Source organism: Aspergillus melleus (genome assembly GCF_016097325.1).
Source record: "Aspergillus melleus strain CBS 546.65 chromosome Unknown contig2, whole genome shotgun sequence".
NCBI lineage: Eukaryota > Fungi > Ascomycota > Eurotiomycetes > Eurotiales > Aspergillaceae > Aspergillus > Aspergillus melleus.
Window position 1 is genome coordinate 2,158,072 of NW_025763371.1, and position 20,556 is coordinate 2,178,627.

General features: G+C 51.2%; 8 protein-coding genes across 8 annotated transcripts; 5 read left to right on the top strand and 3 right to left on the bottom strand.

Annotated features, from left to right (window-relative positions):
• Window positions 1-241: 241 nt before the first annotated feature.
• On the top strand, window positions 242-892 carry LDX57_003537 (ankyrin repeat protein; the record flags this gene model as incomplete). Its single annotated transcript, XM_046085188.1, has 1 exon — window positions 242-892. The coding sequence occupies one exon, from the start codon at window positions 242-244 to the stop codon at window positions 890-892; it is 651 nt and encodes a 216-aa protein (XP_045941151.1).
• Window positions 893-1,515: 623 nt separating this feature from the next.
• On the top strand, window positions 1,516-2,326 carry LDX57_003538 (vacuolar protein sorting family 37 protein; the record flags this gene model as incomplete). Its single annotated transcript, XM_046085189.1, has 2 exons — window positions 1,516-1,772; window positions 1,840-2,326. The coding sequence occupies 2 exons, from the start codon at window positions 1,516-1,518 to the stop codon at window positions 2,324-2,326; spliced, it is 744 nt and encodes a 247-aa protein (XP_045941152.1).
• A 182-nt stretch (window positions 2,327-2,508) lies between these two features.
• Window positions 2,509-3,747, bottom strand: LDX57_003539 (phosphatase PAP2 family protein; the record flags this gene model as incomplete). The annotated part of the gene is made up of 3 exons (XM_046085190.1): window positions 2,509-3,005; window positions 3,076-3,590; window positions 3,662-3,747. The coding sequence occupies 3 exons, from the start codon at window positions 3,745-3,747 to the stop codon at window positions 2,509-2,511; spliced, it is 1,098 nt and encodes a 365-aa protein (XP_045941153.1).
• Window positions 3,748-4,129: 382 nt separating this feature from the next.
• Window positions 4,130-6,941, bottom strand: LDX57_003540 (aldo/keto reductase; the record flags this gene model as incomplete). Its single annotated transcript, XM_046085191.1, has 4 exons — window positions 5,110-6,941; window positions 4,790-5,054; window positions 4,393-4,720; window positions 4,130-4,329 (listed from the first exon to the last, which is right to left on the bottom strand). The coding sequence occupies exons 1-4, from the start codon at window positions 5,247-5,249 to the stop codon at window positions 4,130-4,132; spliced, it is 933 nt and encodes a 310-aa protein (XP_045941154.1). The 5' UTR covers window positions 5,250-6,941.
• A 254-nt stretch (window positions 6,942-7,195) lies between these two features.
• Window positions 7,196-7,899, bottom strand: LDX57_003541 (GFA family protein; the record flags this gene model as incomplete). The annotated part of the gene is made up of 3 exons (XM_046085192.1): window positions 7,196-7,499; window positions 7,639-7,818; window positions 7,892-7,899. 3 exons carry the CDS (start codon window positions 7,897-7,899, stop codon window positions 7,196-7,198), a joined length of 492 nt encoding a protein of 163 aa, XP_045941155.1.
• Window positions 7,900-8,408: 509 nt separating this feature from the next.
• Window positions 8,409-9,054, top strand: COX19 (coiled-coil-helix-coiled-coil-helix domain-containing protein; the record flags this gene model as incomplete). Its single annotated transcript, XM_046085193.1, has 4 exons — window positions 8,409-8,458; window positions 8,587-8,621; window positions 8,699-8,813; window positions 8,937-9,054. 4 exons carry the CDS (start codon window positions 8,409-8,411, stop codon window positions 9,052-9,054), a joined length of 318 nt encoding a protein of 105 aa, XP_045941156.1.
• A 234-nt stretch (window positions 9,055-9,288) lies between these two features.
• npr3 (nitrogen permease regulator 3 family protein) lies at window positions 9,289-12,424 on the top strand. The gene is made up of 2 exons (XM_046085194.1): window positions 9,289-10,607; window positions 10,676-12,424. Exons 1-2 carry the CDS (start codon window positions 9,293-9,295, stop codon window positions 12,064-12,066), a joined length of 2,706 nt encoding a protein of 901 aa, XP_045941157.1. The 5' UTR covers window positions 9,289-9,292; the 3' UTR covers window positions 12,067-12,424.
• A 3,616-nt stretch (window positions 12,425-16,040) lies between these two features.
• Window positions 16,041-20,530, top strand: LDX57_003544 (La domain family). Its single transcript, XM_046085195.1, has one exon. The coding sequence runs from the start codon at window positions 16,657-16,659 to the stop codon at window positions 18,919-18,921; it is 2,265 nt and encodes a 754-aa protein (XP_045941158.1). The 5' UTR covers window positions 16,041-16,656; the 3' UTR covers window positions 18,922-20,530.
• The last annotated feature ends 26 nt before the right edge of the window (window positions 20,531-20,556 follow it).

A 20,556-nucleotide genomic window follows, 5' to 3' on the forward strand; every position in this document is an offset into this window, starting at 1 on the left:
TTCAAAGGCAAAGTGTCTAGAGCCTTGTGTGAGTCAAGCTTATCGGTGTTGGTTGCTTTGCGGGGCAGAAATTCACGCCGATCCTTTTTCTTTCTTTTTCCTTTCATCGCTCCGCCTGCGCCACTTCTTCCCCTTCTTTCTTCCAACTCAACAAACGGCATTCCATCAACTGCCATTCCCGGGCTCCTTTTGTGACACAATTCAAGACATTGACTCATCCCCAAAGTCACCCTCCGCCGCAATGACTCAACCCAACCCTTACATCATGGCCGCCGAAAACCCCGCCGGGGTTCTCGCTCTCCTACAAGCCAACCCCTCCATCGCAACCGGTCAAGATGAGCACGGATACTCGCTCCTTCACGCCGCCACGTCGTATGGACACATCGATTTGCTCCACGCCCTGGTGAACGAATACAATGTGGACGTGAACCTACTCGACGAAGACGGCGAGACCTGCCTATTCGTGACGGAGACCGTCGACATCGCCAAATGTCTCGTCGAGGAGCTGCGGGTGGACTTCTACCGCAAGAACTACGAGGGATTCACGGCGCTGGACAACATCGAAACCGAAGACGCTTTCCCCGAGGTCGCCACCTATCTTCGACAGGTGATGGGTCTCCCGATACCCGCTGAGAAGCCGGCGGATGCGCTGAACCCCGCCCCGCCGCTGCCGCCGAATATCCAGGTCAACATGGGGACGGTGTCGGAGCAGGAAGTCAACGCGGGTGCCGATCAGGTGGATCCGGAGTTCAAGCGCCGGATTGATGAGCTGGCGGCGCGCGAGGACTTCCACAGCGAGGAGACGCAGAGTGAATTGCGAAACTTGGTTCAGGACGCTCTGCGGGGGAATGTCGATACCCAGGATCGGGAAGTGCGGCGTCGAGTGGATTAGAGGGAGGGGTCTGGAAGTACTGGGAAACAGGAATCTTTACAGTGGGAGCGTTTAGAGGGGCATTAGACTCTCCAGTCGTATCATCCTCGCGATGATCAGGCCGTAGAAGTCCGGCTTAATTGCAGGATGTCTACGACTTAGCTGGGCTTGGTCAAGGCATGGCCGGGTCCTGGTTACTGAGAGATGGATAGAACCCTTGATATATAGACCCAACCCTCAAGAAAAAGCAAGAGGGGATCTCTCTAGGCCATATGCCGTCATACATGACTTCAGGTCATGGACTTGGGGTATTTACAAGGCTACGAGCAGACAGTTTTTCCCCCGACTGATTATGACATAATGAAGATATCAAAAGTAATGAGTTGGTTAGATCTGGGCCACAACATGAACTATCGGATATCCGTTTGCTATCAAAGTACCTACATATGGATGCGATGTACATATTTAGAACTACTTAAAACTCCGTTCTATGCATTCCACGTGACCTTCCCCGCATCCTCTCCGTCGCTGCCTGAGGTCCTCCGATCTCCATTGGCTCGTCCGGCGTCATCCCCAGACGATTCCCCTTTCATCTTCCCTTTGGATTGGTGCAAATGCATCCCGCAGCCTTCCACTCTTCCGCTATGAATCCAGCCCTTAATCCCGACACACCTCCGCCTCCCCCTCCCAAGCCCGGCAGCCACGAGGCTAGTCGAGGGGGTACACCGCAGATCAACCCATCTACACCACACCAGTACCAGGACCCTCGGTACGCTCTGAACGGGATGGGCTCGCAGGGGTTTCATCAACACACTTCCTCCGGCATGGCCCCTGTCAATCCTCTTCCCCAGGCCCCGACCGCCGAGGAGGGATGGTTGCCCGACGCCGTCAAGGACAAATCGTATGGCGTTCCCCCTCTATTCATAGTCAGCGCAGAAAAGCATGTCTCTAACCGGAAATGTATCCAGGACCGTGGACCTCCAGACCATCCTCAAGGACCCGAATCTCCTCTCTGCCCTCGCTAGCCAGCACCCCTCCTACTCCGCTCATCAGGAGAACCTCCAATCGCGACTCAAGTACAACGAAGACCTAGCCAACCGTCTCTTGGAGCTTCAGGCCCATCTCACAGAGCTGCGCGGCTCGACCGAAACGCTGCTCTTGACGCATCAGTCCCTGGAGGTTTCCTGGCGGAAGAAACAATCGGAGATGGATACCGCATTGGCTCCGTGGTCGCCTAAGGCACTATATCAGCGGCTGGCGGCCTCGATCGCCGAGCAAGAAGCTGTGTGCCGAGCGGTAGAGGAGAGCTTTCTCGAGGAAGAACATCACGGGCGAGCTACCGAGAAAGAGGTTGCTGATTGGATTCGGCGAGTGAGGGCCGAGAGTGCCAAATTGGCCGCTAGAAGGGAAGCCAAAGCTAGATGGGATGAGGGGAGAGTGGGTGGATGGAGGTGAACGTCGGCGATACGTTTACGTGGCCTTCAACTTGCGGAGGGGAATCAAGAACCACTAACTTGTGTCCAAAAACAATTATTACACCGCAGAGGCTGATCATACATATTACATATCGCATTCGGAAAGATTCAACGCCGACACCCTTGTCTCGTCTCCATCACCCAGTCCGTTGGAAGTCAATCTCAATCCGCCAAATTACGTCTCCCACTTTCGAGGTCCATCGTGTCCTCGTGTCTTTCGGTCTCTGTTGTCGCCTGAACTTCCCCAGTGTTGGACCAATTGTCGGCACCAACGTGGCTGGAAAGTCCGATGCCTTTGAAGAACGCATGTCGTGGACTTCTCGCTCCCCATGACCAGCCTGCGCCACGCATGATGGGAAGATGGTACAGTCGGAACCCAACCCAAGCGAAAACCACTCCCATGAGGGTCCCGATGATAATATCAAACACATGGTGTCGGTAGTCGAACCAGCGCGATGCGGCTATGAAGAAAGCGACCGCAATTGGAACAAACGCGACAATGACCATGTACACCGGCGGGGCCGCTCCCTGGGTGCGAATTGATTCTCGATTCTGTACCCGCAGCTCCTGACTCAGGGGCGAATGGGCCAGATACGGGAACCCAATGGCGAATTTGGAACATAGCCAAAGGCTAAAATATCCCAAACCCGCGAACGCGACTGGAAACAGCGTCATTAGTATTTGGCTTCGATGCTAGGTATTCGGCAACTGCAAGAGCTTTCAACTTACTGGAAGAATGACCACTGGGGAAACTAGAGAATCCATTTACTTTCAGATCATCAGACTTGTTCCGACATATCTCCCAAGACACCAACGTAGGCGCGTCGCTAAGCCTCTGGCCCAGACCACCGACGGCATACGAGGCAATGTCGGAGAGGTCCGGGTCGCAGCGCGCAAGCATGTCAGGACGGGGTCGGCCATACAGCGCCTTCAGGCCCTGAGTAGCCATGAAAACCCCGGCGACAGATAGCCCCAGGCCCAGCCACGCGGCGTTCCACTCCCATATCTTAGACTTCAATAGCAGTAGCCGCGAGCCTGTCTCCCGAGAAACGGAGGCAGGGACAAAGAGCAAGATGACCAGAAAGATGATCACCGCCGGAGCAATCAGCGAGACCACCACCAGGACACTGGTCCGGACCGTCTCGTCCTCCGTGTAAGGGAAAGAGATGCTCTGATCCGTCAACACGAACGGGCGGTGATTAGGAGTCACGCGAGAAAAGCCATATCCAATAAGTGCAATACCACTGCAGCAAGAACGTTAATATCAACAAGGTTCTATACCAACAAAGAGAAGAGAACAAGGGGGGCGTCATACATGATCAAGATCCAGTCGATGATGTACGACAGCACGAGGCGCTTAGAAATGCCCACGCGAGCATTTGCCAACATGGGAGAGCCCATGCTAGACTCTATGAACTATACGGGTCTTTAATATATCCAAAATTGACCGAAATCATGAACCGAGCTGCGTCGACGAGACGGTCGCAGGCAAGGGATGACAATGAAGCGGAGCCTGCCGGCATGCTGGAGGGACAAAGACAATGACGGCGTACAAAAGAAACCCGCCGAGCGATCTTGGCCGAACGCTGACGAGAGCTCGCTGGACTGCGCCACGATCTAAAAGTCTTGGGATCTCCGTTGGAAAAAGTCTAAATGGGTTCGACTGATGGACAGGACTTTTAACATTATTCGTTTCCTCGTTGGAGCTAACTAGATTAACTAAACTAACAAACTACATCATTATACATAGCGGCATGGGTCTGACGTCAATGAACGGACTACTCTAGTTCTTTCCCTCCAGATCGGTGAAGAAGTCTCGACCAAAGTCCGCGCTGCTGTCGTTGAATCGAAGCTTCTTGTTGATTCCTTCGATCTTCTTCATATCCTCGTCGCTCAACTTGAAGTCGCCCTCGAGGTTCGCCTTGATGCGCGAGGGAGTTTTGGACTTGGGAAGCACGGAATGACCCTGAGTGATGCCCCATGCTATATCAATTGTCAGCTTAACTGGCTCACTATACATGCCTTATTAAGGTAAGAATAACATACCGAGAGCAACCTGTGCTCCGCTCTTATTGTACTTCTTACCGATTTCCACCAGCACCGGGTCCTCGATGAGTCTGCCAATGGTGCCACGCTCCGAGTAAAGGGCGTTCTGGTTTCCGAAAGGCGAGTAGTGAGTGATGTGGATGCCCTTGGACTTGTGCCAGTCGACGAATTCCCGCTGCTGCAGCCAGGGGTGGCTTTCCAGCTGGTGCACCGCAGGGACGACCGAGGTGTTCTTCAACAAGTGCTCCATCTCGGCCTTGGAGAAGTTAGAGACACCGATGGCCTTGGTCTTGCCAGTGGACAACAGTTTCTCGAGAGCCTTATATGTCTGCAGAGTGATGATTAGTATTGTTTTGGACAGAGGCCAAAGGTTTGCTTCTAATCAAGCGAAACATACCGCGACGTAGTCGGTTTCGGCAACAGCAGTCTTTCCATTGGCATCCTTGGGGAACGCCTCGGAGCCGCGCTTGAATGCTACTGGCCAGTGAATCAGGAACAAGTCGACATAGTCCAGCTGCAGATCGTCGAGGGAGTCCTGAAGGGCCTGGGGCACATCGTCGGGGTGGTGCTTGTTGTTCCAGAGCTTGGTCGTGATGAAGAGCTGGTCGCGTGGCACTCCGCTCTTCTTGATGGCTGATCCCACGGCCTTCTCAGTGCCGTAACTATTGAAGATAGTCAGCAATTTTACGCGCGATCCGACTCAAGAGCAAAGCTTACATGCGAGCCGTGTCAATGTGGCGGTATCCTGCCTTGATGGCTTCGATCACAGCCTGCTCCTGCTCATCGGCGTCCTGCCAGGTTCCGAATCCGACGGCAGGAATCTCAGCGCCGGTGTTAAGCTTGAAGGTGGTAGACATTTCGGTGGGGTATGGGATGTGTTATCAATAAAAAAAGAGTTGAATTATTCGTTGGTCTGTATAGGTCTACCACGGCAAGCGAGAGCTTCTTATATCCTGTCTATTCACGCACTTGAATCGACGTCAATTTGACGCACCCAGTTTTGGCCGCTGGCTATGGGTATGACGTTTGCGCGAACCAGAGTTTCAGCTGTCCAACGTCGAGCTCCAGACAACCAGGTTGTTTTGCTCCCATCTGCTCGCCAATGGGCCACCACGTGGGGATGGGATCATTGACTCCACTACGTTGAGCACGCAAAACCAGCAATGGCTGGTGGTGGTGAACGGTGGATTTGCCTGATCTCATCAATCCACTCCCAGCTTCCTCCAGGGAAATCATACCATCGCCCTATCGAACAGGGCAATCCAAGGATATTACACTCTATACAGAACATGTTTAGGGTAGATTTTTGTGAAGAAACTGCTAAGTTCCTTCCGTTATCTTTGCATCCCAATGCTGCTCAATCTGAGGACATTTTGAGGCCAAGAGCACGGTCCATCCGGAGCTTGTGTTTGTCTGGGAGACAAACAGCATCTTTGGTGGGATCCGCCCGCCGTGGCCCTAAGCTTCGTAGTATAAAACCCTGCCGCAACCCACAAACTTTTTTTTCTCAACTTGCATCAGCTTGCAACTGCAGCTGCGTCCATCTGGACAACGCACTGCGCCGCCATTGCAATGCTCTTTCTGTTCGACACTTGCAATGTTCACTAAGGGGTCATGCCTCTAGGACACAGGATTCAATGATGATCTCTGCTGTTCTCGACCACCTCTGTATCAATTGTAAAAGGTATGCTGGGACTTTGTTTGCTTCAAACTTTTGGTTTATTCCCTTCACCCCTTCGATGATGACTCTATGACACGCTCTAAGGCATTCCTCAAACTTAATCACTATGTGGAATTCGTGTTTTAACTCAAGTTTCAGCCTTGTCTGACTCCTTTTGGAAACCTTCATTTGCTTCACTCACTTGTCTTGTATGACATCTGCTAACAAGCGATTGAATAGGTAAATACAACTTCCCGCGATTCATTGCCTCTTATCACCCCCTCGATGAGGATATTTTGAACGAACGGGCGGACAGACGTGTGCATCTGCCTGCATCCATCAAAAGCAAGGCGTACAAACCTTGCGGGTGTTAGGACGGTGTATTGGTTGTTGAGAACTCGTCACCTGAGTCTTGAATTCAATATCTCATGGTTGTCAATCTCTTGACAGACAAGATGCTAACGGGCTTGCCCTAGGTAATACTTGTCCACGTTCCCAGTTCTGCCCCAACACCTATCTCGTCAACATTATATGATGAATAGTTTATTCACACTGTTTGATCCCGCGTACTGCGTGTGGAAATGAACATTACCATACAAAAATCTGATTTAATGAGGTATGTCGCTATTGTCATGTCATTTGGTCGCAATATATGCTAACAGTTTTCAAAGCCTGACTTCAGTTGACACAACTCAATCTTGGATCACTCATGCATGCTTCGAGATTTGTGCTGACTCGTCAACTTCTACAGTAGGAACACCGTTTTGTAGAGGACTTGGTGCCATTAAAGTGTGAGTTGCCTTCCATTTCTTTCCTTGCTTGCACTTCATGATGAACAAATTTATTCGCTGTGTTCTTACTGAATACCGTTGAAGAAAAAACTAAATTTCACCTTGGAGAACTGATCTTTGTGCTTTGAGCAAATTTATCTGCCAACTTTTATTGTTGCTGAGGCTGACAATTACGCTTCGCAGGACATTTCAGTTACTTATTAAGAATAATGATAATGTCAAATTCAATTCATATTTTCGTTCACTACCTTTTTACATCGTAGCTTTGGTCATTCGTAATCATCATCTTCGTCACCGGTCAATCATCATCAATCATGCACACAATACCACCAAACTCAACCTCGACCTCAACCTACTCCATAAACAACTTATGCTTCTTATGCCATCCCTCCAGACTCTCATCCGGATATTCCTCAAACACCTGCTTCTTCCCCTCCGGCCAGCGAACCCACTCCGGCTTCGAGCCCTGCATGATACACACCATCTCATCTGGCGCCGGCAAATCCGTGTCGATGGCCGAGGCGAACGGATGGATCAGCTCTGGCCAGTGCCGATCCCACAGCCATAACATCGTGCCGCAGTTGGAGCAGAAGTTCCGTTCGCTCGAACACTTCTTCTCGCCGGCTGCGCCGCGGTTCATGATGGCGGAGTATTTTCTGTTGTGTATTTGGTTAGCCTTAGCCTGGTTGCACTTGCTATGTAGAACAGCGGCTTGATTGGACGATGCTTATAGGATGCTGGACCGAGATAATAGACGTGCTTGTATATCTATGGGTAGTAAAAGTCGCGACGTACTTGATTACATCCTTCCCCTTCTTGATGTCCAGACTATCGTTGATCCCGCCTAGGTTCACGCTGCCGTTGTATCCGCCTACTTTGCGACAGATGCTGCATGCGCAGAGCTGGTAGGGCACGGGGGTGCTCGAGTCGAGAGTGAATTCGACGGCGCCGCATTGGCAGCTGCCTTCGAGGGTCCTGGTGCACATAGCAAGTTAGCTGGTGTTGTGAGAGGGTTGAGGATGGGGATTTACTGTAGGTAGTTGCGTACATGGGCATTTTGGATGTCTGATATACGGTTGAATGATAGAGTTCGGAGATTAGCAATATGTTGCAGAGATGGCGCGTTCAAGCTGTCTGAAGGTGCTATGTCGATATTCTAGACCAGCGACGTCACTCATAGCTCAGATCCGGGCGCCCCGGTTCCCGTTACCCATTATATATGTTGCACAACGAGATACGAGGGAGGGGTTGAACGCGCATCTGCACCGTGACAAAGCTAGTCTACGTCATTGCATAAAGTTTCCAGCGCAAGATGCCTTACTGTGTAGCATCAACAAATCGCTTGCTGGGCAGTAACTGTAATTGATCTGCCTGCATGCATTGACGGTCATCCGGATGTTTGCCATGTTTGTTCTGTTTGTCTGTCCGGAAGCCGATCCGTTCTTTCCCCCGATTCTCCGATTCTCGTTTCTTGCGCTCGCTCTCCGGCTTGATTGACTGAGGGATTGATATTGAATACCCCTTTTACCTACCTTGTCCTTTTAAAAGACGACATCTAAAACATCATGGGGTTCGGAAGTCCTGGTGGCGCCGCCGTGCCTACTAAACCTACGCCGTGAGTTTGCTCCGCCTGCTATGTTCTTGCTTGCCATGCCATTTCGCTATACTCCGTCGCCGGACTGTGCAATCGGCGAGCACCAAAACAAAGGACTGGACGAGATGCTGACCGATTTGAAACTATAGTCCCGAGCGTGGCAGTTTCCCTCTCGACCACGAAGGTACCGATTATCCCATCCTATAATCATAACCACCATCCTCGATTCCACGAACACTAACTAAACGGGCTCCCGACCAGGCGAATGCAAGCACCTAATCTCCAGCTACCTGAAATGCCTCAAAGGCAGCCGCGGCGTCAATGACGAGGAATGTCGGAAACTGGCTAAGGGGTATTTGGCCTGTCGTATGGACAAGTATGTTCTTGCTAATCCGGTCCTGGGGAATCCGATCGCGGCGATTACCAAGTCGGAGTCGTTCGCCATGGGAAACATTGTCGTGAGGAATGAAGGCTAATCATACACTCCACCAATTGATAGGAATCTGATGGCGCCGGATGATTTCAAGAACCTCGGACTGGTCTTTGACAAGCAGGAGGGTTCGAACGGGGCGAACGCAGCGGCGACGTCGAGTGACGGGACAGGGACAAAGCCGTGAGGATGGACGGAAGCATGGGAGCTGAAGACTCATGAGATGCGTGATGTGATTGATACCTTGGGTGATTAGTAGATCCATCACCTGGTGTTGAGATCGGGACTTGTTTTATCTCTCCATTTCGGGCGTTGAGTGGGCTGTGTTAATTATATCTTGTGAGATATGTGTATATTAGTGAACGTGCATTGTATATGGTATATGAACTGGAACTTCCTCAAGTCATTGCATGGTAACAGTTAGGATGAATGAAAGTAGAGTCCTATCTGTACACCGCAAGTCATGCGGGGAAGCTGTCCCGCCGTTCTGGAATCCAACCCCAAACCTTCCCTCCCCAGCCTTCTCTTCCGCATCCCCCATCCACTCCCATCGAGAAAACCACACACTCCAGCATGTCCTTACCTGCTCACCTCCAATGTCCTCAATCGCACGCCCCCCAGACCCCTGCCTAGTGGCAATCGCCCTGATCGTCCGCTCGCGAGCCGGCCCTCGCTTCGTATTCCACTACCCTCCCAACCCGCTCAGCGAGAACGGGCTCCGATCCGCAACCTCCACCAACAAAGCGCGGCGCGCCTCGAAGACCAAAACCGGCCAGGGCAGCAAGGGCAACGACTCTAGCTCCAGCGAAGACAGCGGCTCGACCTCCGATGAAGACGAGGACGAACAGCAGCAACAACACCATGCCACCAGCCAGAACCCCAGCTCCACGCACCTAGCCGGCAGCGCGGTGTCTGCGTCCGCCACTGCCGGTCGACGGTCGAGTAACTTCGGCCTCGACGACCACGTCGCCATGTCCGTGTCGCCTGGGTGTGACTCTCAGCGACCGGGATCCATCAGCTCGGGTCGCACGCTGTTGCGAAAACGCGGCGGCGCAGCGTCAGACGTGGAAGACGATCCGGGCGCGGCGTCGGATCGGCAAGAGGATGGCGCAGGCGGAGACGCGGGGGGACCGTTCCGCGCTCCGTGGGAGTCAATGCTCGGGCTTCCGGCGGACGTGTGGGAGAAGGTGCTCAGTCCGTCGCGGTCGTGGCATAAACGACGGTTCGAGGTGGGGATCAACGACCTCGCCTTCGTCGGGTGGCCGGTGTTTGTGCGCGAAGAAGGCACCTGGCGGAAGCAGCGGCGGAAGAAGGAGAAGAAGAAGCCGCGCGCGGACTGGGAGGGCGGGGAGCTGGGTCACAATGAGAATGTCGAGGACGTGCAGGACGACGGTCCGGAGTTGACGATGGCCGCGTCGACGGAGACGCTGAGTCCGAGTTTATGGGCGGCGGCGGAATCGCAGCGCGCGTCGATGGCGTCGATGGCGAGTAGTAAGACTGGTGGAGGACGGACGGCGAGTGAGTCGTTGGACGCGGATGATAAGGACTCCATGACTATGTTCAATGTCGTCTTCGTGCTGGATCCGCCCTTGCTCGAGTATTCCCTGCGCATTCGCGAGATCTACGACAATATAATCAAGAAGTTCGCAAAGGCCTTGAAATGGGAACAGGCGCGGACGGACTATGTCTGGAGGGAGGCCCAGCATATATCACATATTAAGGAGAAAGCGAAAGAGAAGAGTATGTGATCGGTGGTTTTCACCGAGATTGGATGATAGAAGCCTGTGCGTACTGACAATGGACTACAGGAATGTCTGCGACTACACTCTATTCGGAGCTCATCAACCAATCGTCCTTGGCTAGAGCCATCTATACCGTCTACTCTAGTATCTCGGCGTCGAAGATTGCGTCCGTGGCCCTGAGTCCGGACGTGTCCATCTCCCTTCAGATCCCTCCTTTGACCTCGACACCGTATCTTCCTGGCCCAACCGACAAGGCATACCCTGGTCTCTGGCTCACGACGGCCGACAGCGTCACTCCGGTAGATGACCCAACCGCTGATGAGAATACCGCGCCGCACCAAGTCCCGGCCAAACACTTTGCGCTCCTACTACTTGACAACGAGGCCAGCATTCTGAAGGATGTCGAGTCATCTGGGGGAGCTTTGGCTCCCGCACTAGCTCACTACATCCGCTGTTCAAAGCCGACCAAGTCTTTTGCTCAGATATCGGCGTCGTCGGGGATCTCCCTCTCAACCATACAGCTTCTGGCAAGTCATCTGGTGTATTGGAGACGGGCCCGTGCGATCCCACCACTCCACCAACGGGATACCTTCATTGTCTCTCCGAACTGTGACCTGAGCAAGCTGGAAGTGGCGACGATCGCCTATCAAACGGCGTTTCCTACGCTCCCAAGCCTTCCAAAGATGCTGTCCGCCCTGAGCGGGACCCCCCGGCCTTATGGAAGCTTTATTCCCAGCAAAGACCACAAAGAGACATACTTCGCTATACTCGCCTGGTTGTTACGAGGAGGGTGGGTGACCCAGCTCCGGTCCTTCTCCAGAGTCAAGGTGACACCGGAAATCAAAATGGCCGTGGAGATGGCCCTGCGACGCGAAGAAGTCGACAAGTACCTGCGAAAGCGCGCGCCAGAACCCGAAAAGCGCAGCGAGTCTTGCGATGGTGACGATGACTTTGACGACGCCAGCTCCTCGTCCTCCTCGTCCCTCGCGAGCCAGGGCAGCGGCGAAGAGACCCCGATGCCGGGACAATACAAACCGGACGGGGGGATGCGGCTGACCCACTCGATGCTGGACCGACACACGTCGCTCAAAACATCTTCCTTGATCCTATTCCCGCACCGAGCCTCGCCGCTAGAGTCGCGATGGCTCGACGAGATCGTGGCGCGGTTCCCCGACCATCCGCGTTTCTTCCTGCGTGGTCGCGCCGGACGACCCGGGGATGTCGGCGAGGGTGATGTGGAATACGCGGGCCTTCGAAACTCCATGAAAGAGTACTGGCCCACCTACATCAAATACTTCAACGGATACGACGCCGTCGAGAAGATCCCTGTGCGGGAGAACCTCAAGCGGAAACTTGTCTGGCAGGTGCTCGCGCGGCTGGGATCTGTAACTAGTTCGCAGTCATCTCTGGAGCTCGATCCGGCCGAACAGGTCTTGGTTAGTGTGCGACATTGGTAATGGTTGAGGGGTTAAATGTCGATCGCAACCCGAGAAACAAAAGAACCAATTCGTATATAGAAATCCTGTACCTCATGACTCTTTCCCTACCTACGGTGTTGTATACATGAAGGGCAACTGAGCACGTGACACCGAAATAGGTACCACGACCTCCGAAGAATCCCGAGTTCCGAGAAGCGGAAGCGGAACAGAAAAGAAAAGAGAAAAGAGAAGAAGAAAAAAGGGAAAGCCTCAGCCCTAATGACCATCACCCACGCGGGTTGCTAAGCGATGGTTCATACCATCTAAGTTAGTTAGTTCGAATCTAATAGTCACAGTTACTGTAGTAATTGGTTTACAGAGGACTTTTTTTCTTTTCTTTACTTCCGCAACCTTAACCTCCTTGGACGTTTCTAGTGTTTCTCTTGAACGGGAAATGCAGTGGTTTATTGATTGGTCGGTCTGAACAACTATGACATGAGCATTTTGATTTTGACCAAAGTACGGATACTTGCGTTCAAATATCGATTTCACAGGTAACTACTCAGTACTTTTATTATGGTAGGCTAAGACTACACCGGTGTGGATAAAACATGGCACGGCATGCGCCGGAAGGGAAAAAGTAATAGATGGAAATAGTATAGTAATTTATATGTTACATGTCACGTGTATTATATATGTAATGCATATGTGTAATGTATCTATCTAGGTACCTTGATGCACAAGAAACTACTAGCTATAGTCTATCCAGTGTACGGAGTATAACTATACGATTCGACTAAAGATCCAGACATCCTACTTGTATGTAGCCCTAAGTTCTACTCCGTATGTTAAGACTCCGATGGTGGTAAAGTGCTGAGCATAAGGTTATGCAAATAAGCGCAGACCAATCCAGTTCCGGGGACGAAGTAAATCAACCTTGAAATTAATGCAATCTCGGATGAACGGTTAATTCATGAAGAAAATTATGCCGAATCCGTATTCACAGTTTAGAAACAGAGGGAGAAATATGTAATTGAATATGTAGAGTATTAAAATTACCGGACTCTTGTCTTTAACTATTACGTATTTTTGTCAAGAGGACCCCAGACAGAAGACAAGACAAGACAAGAGCAGAGCCGAGAAGGTCTCAGTTTCGGTGCGAGTCTGACGGACGGACGGAGGCACGTGAATTCTCGAGTTTTACAGATTTACAGGTACAGTTTCTTTTTATTTAATTTTTCTTTTTTCACTTGACCTTGATGTTCATGTCGACAGAGTACACAATAACTATTTACTCTCGAAGAAAGAACCTGTCAGATCTGATGGGAGCAGGCACATACTGTACAAACATTACTAGTCAGGGGAGGAAAAAGAAATAAACGGGCGAAGGAATGAAATCTATAGGTAGACATAATCCTGGACGATGAGAGGGGTAATGAACGCAAGATGTAAGAAAGATCCTACCCCCCTGGCACTCTTGTGTACACCGTAAACCGATGCAGGGAAAGGCATTCCCCGTAGTCCTGGGTAGCCGGAGAGAAACACTGATCCCTTACCTTGAGCGTACGCAGCACACCGTAGACTACGGCTGCTGCTGCTGCTATCCGGGGCTACGCGGGAAGTACCCTGATGCTTGTCTTAGGTCTCGGGGCACCTACGGAGAACGGCAGATTAATCTGGATAACAGGGAGTGATATTTGAGACTGAATGGTATAAATGAGCTGTATGGCAATGTAAACTATGTGTACTGAGTCTGTAAGTCTCTGACAGGTGGGCCCACCACCCAAAGTACACCAAGGTGAGGTAATTTCAATATTCACTATTCAGGATGGTCTGGATAATCTTCATCAAACATGAGGATCTTGGGCGATGTTTAATTGGGGGAATTCTCTTGTTTCCCGAGGTTGAATCATTGTCGATGAGATAATCCTACCCACTCCGCGGACTTTGTGTGGTATTTAATACTATGCCCTTTCTAAAGCAATCATAGACAGACAGACATAATAGAATATGTCAGACGTGCAAATCCGGGGCTGCAATACCACATGGGAGCGAGATTGGCGCTACTGCTAATCTGTTATAGGTCACACCTGGGCCAGCACGGCCAGACTGCTTATTCCAAATCTGTATAGTTACAGGCTTTAGAGGGGTTCACGGCGCAACCCCTCCAAGCCCCTCCATCCGGTTGCCTTGCGACTCGATTGATGGCAGTTCTGTTGATGACAGTGCAATTATCTTGGTCGCGGTAGTAATCTGAAGTAGGGTATATTGGAAAGTCGAAGATCCACGTTTCCAGCAAACATACGTATGTAATGTGTACGGAGTAGGGAGCCAAGCACGGCTCTATGCTGAAAAGAATGTGCCTCTGATCTCGGCTTTGACTCGGAGTCGGCGGAAATTCCACCGGTCCTCCAATTGCCCTGGCCCATGGCAATGATGGTCGAACAATGGCTGAAGGTCGATAGGAAGAGGGGTCGTCCGAGATCCATGGGCGAATGGGTGCCTGCGGAACGTCGGTAGAGAGAGGACACCCGAGGACAAGGATCTCCAACATATACGATACCTCGTAGGAGTAGTCGATATGATCTTGAATCAGAAAGAGCATTGGACCCGCCCCCCAACATGGTTAAGCACATACCACACTGTCTCTGTGGCAGGTCTGGAATTCGAGTCGACGAGTTATATATAGAATACCGCGTGTGCGTCTCTCGGTCTCAGGTACCACGCCGGTCTAACTGGGTTAACAACTTAACAGGAACATCCGATGGATTGGAATTGAGAATGGTCTGCAATAATAATAATAATAATATATGATAATGCGCGAGTCGAACCAAAATCACGATCGGAATTAGTCCCAGACAGGAAGGGAAATGGGCGGTTCATACCCACAGAAGCCCTGAAGTCCACTAAAATCCAGGACTTCTTCGGCGGTCCGTCTTTTTTTGGATGCTTTCGAGAGACGACGGACGAGGCAGGTATGAATTATATTATGCTAGAAAGACACATTGATTGGGATTTTTTATTATATTGATGGTGAATTATTTGGACAAAGTGGAGGGGAGGAAGCGTAGGAAACCTCTTTACATTCTGGGAGAAAAGGGAAAAACGCCGCATTTACAGGCGTAACTTAACCATTTTATTCGGTTTTCCTTTGATTTTTTTTTTAATTTTTTAATTTTTAATTTTTTTTTCCCTGGTAGTCCACAATTATTATTACTGTTTCTGTTCTCATTTGCTTCCTTCGGATTTTCTTCCACGTCCCTCCAAATTTATTACTGTTTTTTTTTTTTAATTTTTTTCCCCTGCGCTGCCCTTCGGACTTCTCCAGTCTCTCTCACACACTGCGCTACGCTCGTCTCTTTTTCCCTCGCTTTCTCTTCCTACCTTACCCTTTCCTCCCTCTTGTTTCTTACCCCCCTCCTTCTAACCCCCCCCTCTCTTTCTCTCTCCCTCTCCCCTCAACATCCCGGAAGTTTTCTTCCTTCCACCTTTCTTGAACTTCGCCTAACCCCGTGGTTCCGTTGCTGGCGTCCGTGTTGCCGCAGTGAGGTTGTGCTCTCATTCTTCAGTGCACATCTTCCTTCCGCCTTCCGATCTTCTCCCACGTCCACTATTTTTTTTTTTTTCTGCTGGCAAGGGCATCTTGATCGGTTGATCCCTTTCCGATTTTTTACTTTCTCCGCACGAGATCTGCTTCGATTCTTTCATATTGCTCATCGTCGCTTTCGACCTCATCTATTATCCTTGTGCCAAATTTTCTTTCCCCTCAATTCGCAGGGAAATCCGAAATTCCATCTCGTCGTTCCGTTGCGGTAATCACCACGTGCAAGTCGCGCCTTTTCGCCTACGCTTCACAAGGGGCTACGCCAACGGGGTCCTCTCGAGAAATTAATAGCTTGTACTCGTGGTCGTGATTTGTTTCACATTTCGACCACCTAAGCGGCATATCGGAAAGTCCTCGCGAATCTTCCGACGGTCCGAATCTCGAACGGCATATATTGGGTGAGTTCTGTGCTAGGTCTACGCAACGCTCAGTGGATCATCACGAAAACCTCTGTTGATGTCTCGATCTCGCGTGTATTAACCTCAACTCGTTTCGAAGTCAGTGTCTCTTTCGACTATCGTGCCGAAGCCACCGACACCAATCCCTACACCGTCTTCAACCCTCTTCATCCCGACTTTCGGACGAAACAATACCAGGGAAGAAATCTTTTTCTATCGACGAGCGAGTTTTATGCGATTCGCGTGGTAGAAAATCTTTTGCAATCGAAAAGACCCGGATACGATCTCTCGAATCCTCCACCGTTTTTCCTCGACAGCCAATAAAGCTTTCGTGACTTTGCCAACCGTTAAATCGGCCTTCTTTCAATAACCTGCACCGACGTAGGAGCCACGTCCAGTGACGGGAATCTGCAGCTTGGTGGGGTCGCAAGAGGACGGAAGTCGGTTCCTCTGTTTGCCGTCAAGTGCTGGAGCTCTCGCCCACAGTTGGCGCACGCAGGTTTCTTTGATTGGAGTTGCCAACGGAGGCACCTGTTCTCTGGAAGAACAACTTGCTTTTTTTTTTCACACCTTTTTCATTTCTAGAACGGATATATTAGACTTCGCTTTTCTATCTTCATAACGAAAATGGCTGCTACATTTTCCTATGCTCAGGCCGCTAAGGGCGTTGCTCCCTCGGTACCAGCAGCGAAGACGACGTCAGAGCCGAATACTGTCTCGAAGCCCGATGAGCAGGACTCGAACTCTAGTTCGCAAACCGAAAATGCGGTGATCTCGCAGTCGGAGGCACCTCAGGAAGCAGAGAAGACCCCCGTCAACTCGACGAAGGAATCAGAGACTACGGCTGCCGCAACCAAGGCGAACGCATCGGGCACAACGTCCCCCAGTGCTGGCAACTCGACTTCTACGGAAGCGAAAGACGAGGGTTCAAATACGCCCAATGGTACCTCGGAATCTACCTGGGATAAACAATCACAGGCTTCGGGGTCTGAGAAGCCGCAGAATGGAGACGAAAATACCAAGGAAAAGTCCGCTGAGGACGAAAAGGAGGAATCCCCTAAGGAGCTGAAGGCTGCCCCTCTTCCCGCGGTGAACGTGTGGCAACAGCGAAAGGAGGCGCAAGAAGCCAAAGCCAAGGTCGTGCAGTCGCTCAAGCCTGCGCCTAAGAACGGCAACGCGAAGACTGCTTCGGCAGCTTCCTCGATATCGGGTGAAACTCAGCAGGAACAGCCCAAGGCTGTCCCAAAGAAGAAGGGAGCCGATGCCGCCTCCGAGGGTAACAACCGCAAGAGAACGGGCCGTGATGAGAACGCAACTGTCCCTCCCGTTGAGGATGCAGCTCTGTGGCCCACGCCGCAAGTCGCCCAAGGCGAGGAGAAGAAGAAGGCCCAGGAGAAGGGCGACAAGTCTGAGAAGAGCCCTGTGATCCGACCTCATGGCAAGGAGAAGTGGATGCCCGTGCCCTACGTCCCTACTGCTGTGTTCAACACTCCTCTTCCGTCTGCCGCTCGCCGAGGCGGACGTACTGCCCGTGGTGGACGGGAGGGTGGTCGCAACGGCGCTCACGCTGCCGCCGCCGATAAGGCTGCCTCTGGACAGGCGGCCCAAGGCTCCGCCAAGGCCTCGCCCGCAGACCGAGGAAGGAACGATGCCAACTCCGCTCGCGCCAACTCCCTCCCTGCGCCTTCGAGGCGATCGAACAGTGCCGATGCTGGATCTGCCGACCAGCGTAAAGCCCAGGCGACGGACCGGAGCCGTGGAGCCAAGGGTGCGGAGAACGCGAACGCTGCCCCTGCCGGGCGACAGGCCAACGGAGGCGAGACTTTCCCCCGACACCACCGCGATGCGAAGGCCTTCAGAAACCACGATGCGACCCACAAGGGCGGAGAACACGGCCCCAGAAACTCGAATCTCTCCGTGGATGCACAGGCTGGTCCCCGCTCGGGTTCGTCCAACGACCGCCGGTTCGAGAATGGTCCCAAGTCGGCTGATTTCTCTGGATTCCACGGTGACCGTAAGGACAAGGAGTTCTCTCGCGAGTCGCGCGCTGACCGCGGCCGTGGCTCCCGGGGTCGCGGTGGCTTCGGTGGCTCTCAGAACTCTCACTTCGCCAACAACCACATGTCGCACAACTCGTTCATGCACCAGAAGTCCTTCGGCTTCAACGACCGTCAGCGATCGCATAACGGTATCCCCAATGGCTCTCAAGGCCACAGGATGTCCCTGAGGTCACCTTCGCTGCCCAACTCTGCCACTATGTACGGTGTCTACCAGTTCCCCGCCGACATCAACACGATGTATGGCTACCAGCCCATGCACGCCGGCCCCATGACGGCAGTCCCCTACCAGCAATATATGGAGCCTTTCTCCCTGATGAGCATGGTCTCCATGCAGCTTGAGTACTATTTCTCCGTGGACAACCTCTGCAAGGACCTCTTCCTCCGCAAGCACATGGATTCGCAGGGTTTCGTGGAATTGGCGTTCATCGGCAGCTTCAAGCGGATTAAGACCCTGACCGAAGATTTCGAGTTCCTCCGTCATGTGTCCCGTCAATTGAGAAACGTGGAATACATCACTGGCGAGGATGGTCTTGATCGTTTGCGACCGAGGGAATGGGAGCAGTGGGTCCTGCCGTTGGAACAGCGTGATCCTTCCGCGCAGAAGAGCGGTACCGCTCCGGCGAAGCCCAGCAAGACCGATGAGAACGCCGCACCTCAGAACCACGTTGAAGGCGCAGTAAATGGTACTGCTCCTCTGTCTAACGGTACTGCCGCCCCGAAGACTTCGTTGTCTTCTGATGCGCCGGAGTTTTCTCCTTCGAAGCCTGTTAATGAAATCGTAAGTTCCGAACACTCCGTGGCCTGGTTTTGCTATCCACAGGAATTGTCTTGACTGACTTGGCGACAGCGGGCGGATTAAATTCTCTTGAACACCACTTCTCTTCTCCTTCCGGGATGTTGATCTCTTGGTATGTCCTGTCTCCTTTCCAAGATATCCCTAGTATCTACTAACTTGTCCTAAGTCGAGACGTGACTTATGTCGGATTCGAGGTCCATGGCCCCGCGGTTTATATACACCCACAACCACCGCAGCCTACATACCGACATCCTGCGCGAAGAAGGCTACTCCTCTATGGTTTTTGTCTTTTCAGTTTCTTCTTACGAACCTTTGCAGTGCTTTCCGAAACGAGTTCTTGACGAACAAAGTTTTTACGGCAACCCGAGACGGTGACCCGTGATATGGATGTTCTGTACCAATTCTGGTCGCACTTCTTGGTCCAAAAATTTCAATGCACAAATGTACAATGAATTTAAGAGTCTAGCGTTTGATGATCTTGCACGAAACGTCAGCACATGGCTTTGCCGAATCGCCTTTACGGTTTTACTCTTTTTGTTGAGCGCCGGAGTCATTCTCGAAGAGATCGAAACTCGTCTGTCTTACCGCGACTGACCTCGGCCAAAGTGGACGATAACACACCACAAGCCTTACGTTCCAACTATGCCAGCAAAGTTTCCTGACTCCAGACATGCAAAAAGAACTTGACTGTTTTCTGGCTGAGCCGAGCTGAAAAAGTGATTTTGTTTTCCATTTCTTCGATCAACCATTTACCTCTTCTCTCTTCCCTTGCTTTTTTCTGTTCCTTTCTATCAATCATGACTTGCATCGTTATTCTGTCAGCTTTTATGTTTTTCATCATTTGCCGACGACATGCTTCTATGGAGGTAATTTCATCTATGCACATTCGACGTCTCGGCTTGTGTCTGTTGATTCTGTCCAGCTTTTTCTTCAATTTGCTTCTTCTTTCTCCCTCTTCTTTTTCTTTTTTTTTTTCTTACTGTTTTAGTCATGGGAGGTTTCTAAAATTTCTGGAGTCCGGGCATTTTTTTTACTGGGCAGTATCTTCTGTGTTCGATGCTTGCTTCTGGCTGAAGCTATTCCCACAACTATAGAATGTGTACCCGGATTCTCCGTTTCTTCGTTGCTTTCTTCTTTCTAATATGGTGACAATGTTTCAATTCCTGTTCTCTCGACCACTAGTATGAATGGTAGAATCAGAACCAAAAAGAGAAAAAAAAAATATCCACAGCGGGGCGCAAATACGATTTTAAACTACGAAATTGAAGCCGGCATCGTTTTCTATGGAAATACCTTCTCATTTCAACGGGTTCATGACCAACTTCTTTACTGGAGCATTACTGTCGCGTATCGCCTCTTGAACTGGTCTGGATCTTGGGCTGGCGCTTGGATTCGTTGCAGAAGACCGTTTTATTGAAATCTTCTTTTCTCTTTTGGCTGTGAGATGATAACATGATATGCATTTTATGGGTAGTTGATTGATTTTTCTGTGTTAAATACCATGTATGAACACAGCTTTTTGTCAATTCATCTGCCAGATTCTTCGTAGAGACTAGAAGTCCTCCATCGGCAGAGGTTAGGAAGAACTGCCCTGATTTATGCGGGCGGAAATGCAGGAGAAATGATTGGTTATGCACACCAAGTAGATCGGATGACTCAGCATTCATAGCT